Source organism: Momordica charantia (assembly GCF_013281855.1).
Source record: "Momordica charantia cultivar OHB3-1 chromosome 7 unlocalized genomic scaffold, Mcharantia_2.0 BLBB01000007.1, whole genome shotgun sequence".
Taxonomy (NCBI): domain Eukaryota; kingdom Viridiplantae; phylum Streptophyta; class Magnoliopsida; order Cucurbitales; family Cucurbitaceae; genus Momordica; species Momordica charantia.
The window spans coordinates 20,014,179-20,024,018 of record NW_028275165.1 but is presented as its reverse complement, the minus strand read 5'-3'; the positions used below and the strand labels follow the sequence as shown (position 1 = coordinate 20,024,018).

Sequence of the window (9,840 nt, the reverse complement as noted above, 5' to 3'; positions counted from 1 at the left end):
GTCTGGGCCCATGATAAATAATCATGTGCCGAAGAAGGCCGGCCCAAGTGGAGTTGGGCTGGTCCAAGAAAGAGCACAAAAAGGGCCTCGCGCGGCTAAAGCTTGTTTCCAGAACTACCCATGCCACGTGGCGATAATTTTACGCATAGAAATGAAAATTACGCGGATTTTACGTGCTTGAATACGAGATGAGATCCAAAAGCGAAGCGGCGGGAAGCTAAAATACGCTGCGGCGCATAACGAATGCGATCGGATACGATAAGCATCATCCACCGTCAAATTTTGATCGTCATCGGCATGAATCTAGATACGATGCTGTTGACCGTTGATCAAGTGGGGCCATCTTGACCCATAACATTTGGGCATATTGGGACAAGCATTTGCCGAAAGCGGTGACCAATAAAGAGGAAGTAAAAGAAAGGTACCATTCTCAGATTCTAGAAGGTACACTATCCATTTATAACTTCGAGGATATTTTTTTTAATTATTTGAACTTCACACTTGGGAGAGAAAAAGTTGTGAACCAAGATTTTAAATGCCTAGAAATGTCGAAGTCTCATAAAAAAATATTGAAGAGATATTTCTATAAAGGTAGAGAAATTAGAAAAACGATATCTAAATTAACAAATAAATATTTTTTAATTTTAAATATCACGCATATAATAGAGACATTTATGTTAATAATTTTCATATTTTAACAATTTTATTTTTATAATATAATAGAAATATTGATTTATCTTTTAAAATATCGAACCTATAAATACATATAAATATTGATAGATATATGGATGTCAATGATTACTGAGTTATACTAATATTTATAACTTGGGAAGATTATTTTTTGAGTATAATATTTAACTTTTGAAGATAGATGGTCTAAATTCTCGCATCTTATTTATACTAAAAAGTTTGATTCCTATTTTTGGAGGAGGGATTCGAATAAGTATAATTAGATTAAATTTATAATTCAATCCACCGAAGGGATCTCATAAGCTGAATCATAGTTATCCCTTTTTGGGAATTGTGCCAAAGTGCCATGCTCTTTCACACTTGAAATGGACACGTCTATGAACCTCCCTCTCCATTTCTCTTGATTTACTTGTACAAAACTTTCCCATTATTCCACGCCTTCATCCTAGAGAAGAGAGAGAGAGAGAGAGAGAGAGAGAGAGAGGGGAAAAATGGGAAGCATTGCAAAAAAGGGAAGAACAGCAATGGAGGTGGGAGCTGATGGAGTTGCAATCATCACCATCATCAACCCTCCAGTTAACTCCCTATCTTTCGATGGTACAGTTTTCATAACTCAATTCTACCAAATACATTCTCCATTCTCAATTATTCCTCAGCTTCACAACTTTTGGCTATAAAATGCTTATTTCCACACAAAAATACAGTGCTATTCAGCTTAAGAGAGAGTTATGAACAGGCCTTGAGAAGAGATGATGTGAAGGCAATTGTTGTTACAGGTTAGTGATCTGTGAAAGTGAATTTTGTTTATGAATTTGGGAAGGGAAAAAACTAATAACTGATGCTATTTGGAGTGTAGGTGCGAAAGGGAAGTTTTCTGGTGGCTTTGATATTGCTGCCTTTGGTGTACTCCAAGGAGGAAAAGGTAGGCTTAATTCCATGCTAGGAAGTACTTTACTGGAAAGCACTTTTTGAGAGTGTAGAAGCAAACAAATCATTAACAACTTTTTGCTAAAGCCACTTATTCTAAAAGCACCAAACATAGTTGGAAAAAACTTTGCCTCACAGAGGTTAGGAGAAACTTTGCCCAATATATTAGTAGGGATGCATATTATTGACCTTTTGTAAGATTTGTTTCAGGGGAGCAACAGCAACCAAATGTTAGCAATATATCAATTGAAATTATCACTGATATTTTTGAAGGTAATGAGTTATTACTATGGTTTTGTTCTGTGCTGAGGCTACTGAGAATTAATTCTTTAATACCATCGAGCAGCTGCGAGAAAACCCGTGGTTGCAGCGATAGATGGACTTGCTTTGGGTGGAGGGTTAGAGGTTGCAATGGTATGTTTGAATCCTGTTGGATTGGTTCTTATTAGGATGAATTTGAATCCTGTTATAATCTCTTCGATGCCCTTCCCTGTCAGGCATGTCATGCTCGAATATCAACTCCTACTGCACAATTAGGGTTGCCCGAACTTCAGCTTGGATTAATTCCTGGTTTTGGAGGTATGTTTTATTTTTATGTATCGGTATCGGTTGGTTCTTAAGGACTTAAAAATATCGTGCATCCTGATAGCTATTTGTCTTAGGAGAATGAACAGATGATTTGTTTTAGTTTTCTATTGGGTATGATTCAGACTATATTTAGAGGCTTTACGTGAAGAACGTTCACTGATTGTAAATTCAGACTGAATTTTTGGAATGGTGGGTGTGTTTTCTTTTGCTTATGTTGATCTCGAGATTCTAAACTACTCAGGAACACAGCGGCTTCCACGTCTTGTTGGTCTTTCAAAGGCTCTTGAGATGATGCTGGTAAGTTAGATGGATAAAGTTTTTCAACAGGTCGTATATAGATGCATTGGGGACATGCATATATTAATTTCTCTGATTCGTCTTGTTTGTTATTCATATGTAAACAGACATCGAAGCCGATTAAAGGACAAGAAGCTTACTCTTTGGGACTTGTTGATGCCATTGTCCCTCCTGAAGAGTTGATCAACACTGCACGTAGATGGGCTCTCGATATCCTAGAGCGGAGAAGGCCATGGGTTCTCAGTCTTCACAGGACCAACAAGTTAGAGTCCCTTGCTGAGGCTAGGGAAATATTTAGGTTTGCTAGAACTCAGGCAAAGAAACAATCCCCGAATCTTAAGCACCCACTTGTCTGCATTGATGTCATTGAAACGGGTGTTGTCTCCGGTCCCCATGCTGGACTTTGGAAGGTTTCCTATCTTCTTTACGACTTTGTTCCCCTCAAATTGGAGTCGCTTCACCAATATATGTATTCTGTCCTGGTTATTGCAGGAGGCTGAAGAATTTCAAGGACTTCTACATTCAGATACTAGTAAAAGCTTAATTCATATCTTCTTCGCTCAGCGCTCAACGACAAAGGTTAGAAAATTAATGACATGAATGTTGTGTAGGTTTTATGTTAGTGCCAGAACTTCTATGAGTATTCTTCTTTCTACTTGAGTAGCTTGGTCTCTTGATCTCTTGATCTTTGGATGTTCATAGCTGTTTTATTTGTTTTCATTATCTTTTTCGGGTGGTGTAATCATCTGTTACTTTAGATGGCGCTCCACCTAACCAGCTAAAGTGAACTTCCCCATGTTCGCTTACCACTCACCTATGCTCTTGCAACATGCGGCATATTAAAAGTTCTGTTAGCTTACTACAAATACTAATTGTCAAAACTAAATTTGAGTGCTTCAATAACTTGAGATAAGTCAAACCATAATCGAATCAGTAGTTCTAGCTAACTTGTTATAGAGGATGGTCACATAGCCCTATTCACGTCAACGTTCTTCTCTCTTTATAATTGATAGGTACCTGGAGTTACTGATCTTGGGTTGGTACCACGAAGAATGAAGAAAGTTGCTATTGTGGGAGGAGGATTAATGGGATCAGGAATAGCTACAGCATTGATTCTCAGTAACTATCCTGTGATACTTAAAGAAGTGAACGATAAGTTTTTGCAGGCTGGTATAGATAGAGTCAGAGGTAAGCCCTTCTGTATTTCACCATTCAGTTTCAGATTTTCCTTAAACCCATGATTTGATATATACTCCTATAGCAAACCTACAAAGCCGAGTCAAAAAGGGGATTATGACAAAAGAGAAATTTGAGAAGACTATTTCGCTACTTAAGGGAGTCCTCGACTATGAAAGTTTTAAAGATGTGGATATGGTGATAGAGGTACCTCGTGATGCTTTTCTTTTTTCTTGTGTTGTCAAGGCTCCCTTTTCTCCACCGGGTCATGAGCAATAGTTGATGTCGATTTTGGTGTTCTTGAAACAGGCTGTTATTGAGAATGTTTCTCTGAAGCAACAGATATTTGCTGATCTTGAGAAATATTGCCCACCACATTGCATACTTGCTACTAATACTTCCACAATAGATTTGGAGTTGATTGGAGAGAGAACAAAGTCTCGTGACAGAATTATTGGAGCTCACTTTTTCAGGTATTCAAGTTCCAACCCCCACACCTCAAGGTTATTTTTGGCTTAGCATTGAGTTTTTGCTTCTGATGCAGTCCTGCCCATGTCATGCCGCTATTGGAAATTGTTCGTACCAAGCATACAGCTGCTCAAGTGATTGTTGATCTGCTAGATGTTGGAAAGAATATAAAGAAAACACCCGTTGTTGTTGGGAATTGCACAGGTTTTGCTGTCAACCGAATGTTTTTTCCTTACTCTCAAGCTGCAATTTTACTTGTAGAACGTGGAGTAGATCCCTATCGAATTGACAAGGCAATTTCCAAGTTTGGGATGCCAATGGGGCCCTTCAGGTTTATAATACTCAATGAAATTTGCTGGTCAGCTCTTTTCTTATTAATCATACCGAGTATTCTTCTACTCATTTTTGTGTTGTTCTTTCAGGTTGTGTGACCTTGTTGGTTTTGGTGTGGCAGCAGCAACTACCAGTCAGTTTGTTCAAGCTTTTCCAGAAAGAACTTATAAATCTATGCTAATTCCTCTTATGCAAGAAGATAAGAATGCAGGTAGCTTTATCGTCCAGAAAGATGCGTGGGGTTGTTTATCGAATATAGCTTCCTTTATTCTGCAATTTTTAGATGGTCTTAACACATAAGTCCTGTTCCTCTGTTTTAATTTTGAGACGACATTACACCTCATTTCAGGTGAATCCACTCGTAAAGGTTTCTACGTCTATGACAAGAACCGCAAAGCTGGGCCGAATCCTGAGTTGAAGAAATATATTGAGAAGGCTATGAGCACTTCTGGTGTTTCAATTGACCCTAAGGTTTCTCTCCCCCCTTTCTACTTAGAAACACTTGTTTGCTTCCTTATCTTGACTTAGCATTTCTTTTGTGGCCTCAGCATGGGCAGGAGAATGCAGTACTTGAATCATGTCATAAAATTGTTTGTTTATGAACACAAGAGTTCATCCAGTGTTAAAATCCTGAAAATATACACTTTTGGAGTGCAGTGTTTACTAACTTGGGGGATAACTGTTGTAGAATGACTAAATGATTTTGGTTAATGTAGCTCACAAAGTTATCAGAAAATGATATAGTGGAGATGGTATTCTTCCCCGTGGTGAATGAAGCTTGTCGTGTCCTTGCTGAAGGAATAGCAGTCAAAGCAGCAGATCTGGACATTGCTGGTGTAATGGGAATGGGTTTCCCGTCTTACAGGTTTGTTTAACTTGTGTTTCATTTTGGTAGACGTAGATCTCTTCAGTTTCAGGAACTAGTGTATAAAATTTTATGTTCTTCTTGAGTAGGGGAGGACTCATGTTCTGGGCGGATTCTCTTGGATCGAAATACATTTATTCGAGGTTGGAGGAGTGGTCAAAACAGTATGGTGGATTTTTCAAGCCTTGTGAATACTTGGCTGAAAGAGCTGCTCAGGGTGCAACTCTGGTGAGAAATCTGCAGCCTAATTTTACAGAGCCCATCTTTCGTGCACTTGCATTTTTTTTGTGCATTTTTTTTTAAACCACTATTTTATTGAGAGAAATGAAAAAACATACAAGAGTATACACACACACACACAAAAAAAAAAAAAAAAAAAAAAACCAACCAAAGGATACAAAAAAAACCGACCAAAGGACACCCTAGAGTAAGGGACCCCAATCCAAAAGAATCAAGCTTAACTAATAATTTACAAAAGAACTTAGAAATCAATTTTCATAGAGATTCAATTCAATAAGCTCACAAACAACCTCACTAGATCTCTCCACCCCGGAAGAGATTATTATTTCTCTCAAGTCAAATTCCCCAGGCTAGCTACAGAAACATTCCCCTATCCTGGAAAGGGGACAACACCTCTTCCATCATCGTTCGATATTTCCTGTTATGTTCTGAAGACATCCCAAAGCACACAAAAAAACAATCCTAAATCTCCCAAGAAATCTGACAAGACCATATGAAAGATCTTCCCAGGCACCTTTACAAAGCACACACCAGTAAGGCCCCAATAGGAAAGGAAAAGGTCTTTGAATCATATCCAATCCAATGTATTGATTTTCCGTAAAACTTGTTATAAAAACAACCCTCAAGTTTTATATGCATCTTCCACATAGAGCGAGAGCTGAACTCTTGTCAGAACAGAGAGCTAATAAACAGATCTAGTCTGGTTTGGCAGGCAAAAACTGTGATGGAATAAATTTCTAGGTCAAAATTTGGTGCAAGTATTAGATGGAACACTAAAATTGCTTGCCAACTTCTAAGAGGCCGATGAATTTACATCTAAGTATCTAGTTCAGTGCTTTTGTGATGCAATCAAGCAACAAAGATCCTAAAACTCTAAAAAATTCTTTAAGGAACCTTGTAAAGTATCTAAACAAGAGATTTACCCTCTATTTATAGAGGAAAACCAATTAACCAACAACAAACTAAAATAAAATTACAAATAACTACTAATTCATATTACATGATATGACGCTACATCACTTGTGCTTGGAAATGAAAATTGGTTTTTGATAAAATATGAAACATTCCTGAATCACCTTTCATGGGGTCATCTTTGTCGAGAATGATCTAGCCTTCCCAATTGACAGATTTTTCGTAGCAATGATATAATGAGTATTCTGCAAAAATTGAATTCATATCTCGGGTAATATGAACGAGTATTCTTAACCATGTTAATATACAATTCCAATCTTCGGTGTGTGGCAACGTCATTACATTTGTGGTTTCAGATTTATTATGATAATTGGTTCTAAAAGTAGTGCTTGTGTTGTGCGATTTGTTTGCAGAGTGCTCCTACAGGTCGTGCTAAACCTCGGATGTAAGATCAATCAACTCAGCTGGGAGTCTGTTTCTGTATTTATACTAAAGTTTTAGATAAGCCTGGGGTTGGGCTTATATGAATAATGTATTGAGGTTGACGTTGTACCTCTGAAAGACATTGATTTTTAAGGAATTTGAGTTGGAGAAGTTTTCAATACAATTTGTGATAGCATTCTTTATCATTATCTCTATTGGTGGAGCTTGTCGGTTGTTTCTCGTTTTTTTTGTTTTTCATTACATTCGTCTAGAATTCTTAAAAATGTATCCCTCAAATCAATCCTTGTTGCAACCTGATACAACCTTACATTCTTTTTAATTTTCAGCAACTGGGTCTACCCTGTTCAAACAAAGAATGAAGTATGGTATACGAGTTATCCAGGATTTTGTATCGTTAATTATGCAGGAAGTAGACTATAGCTAAAGAATAGAGTTATCCAGGAGATAAAGCTTAATTATCGTCTTTCCCATAAGATTCATGTCACAGATTCTATAACTGTTTTACCAAATAATCTAGTAGGTCTGGGTGATATTTGAATATTATCTTCACACGTATCACGAATCTTGTATTATATATTCAAATAAATAAAAACAAATAACGAATAAAAATGGGCATAAAAGAATTGAAAGAGAAGGAAAAAAGGGAATGATGAATAAAAGTACACCAAAGTCAATACTTTAGCTTCACTTCAACATATGGAAAATGTCTAGAAATAAATCACTATCTTCTTTCAGTTCGTACAATTATGTCGACTTGATTCGAGAATGAATCATACTACTTCAAGTGGAGGTGATGTAGAAAAATTACAGATTGTAGTATCATACCAGCGCCGATGATTAGTCTCCCTGAATGAAAAGCTCAACCCCGAGAAGTCTTCAGGACATAGCCCTTGTGTTCCAGCCATGAGCGTTCTGCATATCAGCATGGAGTGTCATCCCAGAACTACAAATTTTATATAGAAACAGAACTGTTTCCCATTAGTCAGCGAGTTTCAAATGTCATACTTACCCGGGAAAAGCTCGGTTACCTTCGACACAAGCAAATATGTGTTACTTCACACATGGTAATTGGTAGGCTCACGAAAGAAGACTCTAGTAAGTACAGACTTATTTATTCATATTAATTACTTTTCTAGAGACTTGACAGGGAAAGGAGCATTAAATAGTACGAGTCTAAACTGTCTAAAACACATGAAAGGCCCAATGAGGCTAACAACAGGAGGGTCACATGCAAAATATCTCTAGACAGATAGTATGATCTCTTTCCTAAGAAAAGAGAGAACCTTTATTCATCTTCTCACAATGAGGAGTTGGGAGATTTTTGTTCCACTGGCGTCTCTGGAGTTCTATATGACAATAACGCCAAACCATGCTTTTGTAATCCCTCAACACAGTATTCTCTATTTCAGCCCGAGCTAGGCTTCCAGGAGGATATTTTACATCAAAATCTGATGATTTGACATAAAACTCCACTCCATGTTTCTCAGTTGCCATTGGAATAGTATAGGATAAATTTGTATGCAAAGAATAGTCGGGCTCTGGAAAGGGAAGATAAGCCAACAAGAAAATTAACAAGAATGGTAACATTAGAAGAAGAATCAACAAGTTGGGACCTCCCCCATTAGACTCTGCCCTCTGTTGGCTGCCCCCACCTCCAGTTCTATACGTATAAGCACGACTACTTGAATGAAACATGTTTCCTTGACCAAAGAATGCCCTGAATATTTCTTCAGGATCAAAATTTTCTTCAAACAAATCATGACCCGTTCTCCTTCTCCTCTGCCTAACATTATGCTGTTGATTGTACTCGTATTGATCAACCAAATCCGTGTGGTCATATTGCCTCCTCGAAGTATCATCACTCAAACACATGAAAGCCTTGGATAATTTCTTGAATGCTTCATCTGAACCAGGAGCCTTGTTCTTATCAGGGTGAACTTTCAACGACAGTTTCTTATAAGCCCTCTTAATCTCTTCCGCCGAACTAGTTTTCTCAACACCAAGAATTCTGTAATAGTCCTTGGTTGTATTAATCTGCCTAATCAATCGAACATGTTCTGTAGTGTAATTACGTTCCCCATTCAAACCTTCGACATGTTTCGCCGAACCAGGTACACTCTCAACTTTTCCCGCGCGTTTTTCATCGGAGGAAGATGTAGGTGATCCTGAGTCGACCTCCTCGCACGCCTTCAAAAGCTCATCAACTTGCAAGCTCCGATTAAGGCGCCGAGCAATTTTAATAAATCTAAGTGCTCGCGCTTTATTGCCCGACGCAATTGCTGCTTCCGCTATGTGAATACATCTTAAAGCCTCGTCCTTATTCCCATCCATAACTGCACAGACACAATCTTGCAGAGAACCTAATTCGCCGAATTTCCTTCAGCGCAATTTCAGATACAATTCCAACTAGGCTGATCAACAAACTCGAAATGGAGAAGACCTAAATAAAAGCAAAGGAAAATTCCACTATAATTTACGCACCAATAGGCAGCAAGCGGATCAAAAAATTCACAAAAGTGATGATAAGGGAAAGTAAACAGCATCATCGTTCACAAGATATATACACGATCGCTTGCAAAGGAGGAAAAAAGAGGGAGAGTCGTGCCTGATAAGAGGAGATTGACGGCTTCAAACTCGGAGAAAGACGAGGATCTGGAGTCACTCCGGAGATAGAATTCCTACAAGCGCCATAGGCACCGAGCTCGGAGTCGACCTGCTGCCATGGCGTCCATTCCTCAGCGGAGAGGACATTTGATCCATGGATGTCTTGGTAGACCTTCAGGGAGAATATCGAGAAAAGGATTAGAAAATAACTTGAATTTTACAGGTTATTTTCAATTTTTTTTTCTTTTTTTAAGGTATTGTATTGCATTGCAGGTCATTTCTAATATAGAAATTTA

The 9,840-nt window shown here is 38.0% G+C and overlaps 2 protein-coding genes across 7 annotated transcripts; one reads left to right on the top strand and one right to left on the bottom strand.

The window, feature by feature from the left end:
• Positions 1–1,083: 1,083 nt before the first annotated feature.
• On the top strand, positions 1,084–7,103 carry LOC111009902 (glyoxysomal fatty acid beta-oxidation multifunctional protein MFP-a). The gene is made up of 18 exons (XM_022283135.2): positions 1,084–1,287; positions 1,395–1,466; positions 1,547–1,612; positions 1,828–1,890; positions 1,964–2,031; positions 2,115–2,196; positions 2,447–2,502; positions 2,610–2,912; positions 2,995–3,081; positions 3,516–3,690; positions 3,764–3,885; positions 3,988–4,151; positions 4,223–4,477; positions 4,569–4,690; positions 4,829–4,950; positions 5,196–5,344; positions 5,434–5,572; positions 6,910–7,103. The coding sequence occupies exons 1-18, from the start codon at positions 1,182–1,184 to the stop codon at positions 6,943–6,945; spliced, it is 2,187 nt and encodes a 728-aa protein (XP_022138827.1). The 5' UTR covers positions 1,084–1,181; the 3' UTR covers positions 6,946–7,103.
• On the bottom strand, positions 6,355–9,780 carry LOC111009903 (DnaJ heat shock amino-terminal domain protein (DUF1977)). Of its 6 annotated transcripts, none has more exons than XR_015792210.1 (4): positions 9,546–9,778; positions 7,950–9,380; positions 7,766–7,852; positions 6,355–6,741 (listed from the first exon to the last, which is right to left on the bottom strand). XR_015792210.1 is itself a non-coding variant. In XM_022283138.2 (4 exons), the coding sequence occupies exons 2-3, from the start codon at positions 9,269–9,271 to the stop codon at positions 7,800–7,802; spliced, it is 1,101 nt and encodes a 366-aa protein (XP_022138830.1). In that variant the 5' UTR covers positions 9,272–9,380; positions 9,546–9,780; the 3' UTR covers positions 6,355–6,741; positions 7,766–7,799. The 6 variants fall into 6 exon arrangements, 3 of the variants coding, with proteins under 3 accessions (XP_022138830.1, XP_022138829.1, XP_087982571.1); XM_022283138.2 differs by having other exon boundaries at positions 8,224–9,380; positions 9,546–9,780; XR_015792209.1 differs by having other exon boundaries at positions 7,766–9,380.
• Between the last annotated feature and the right edge of the window lie 60 nt (positions 9,781–9,840).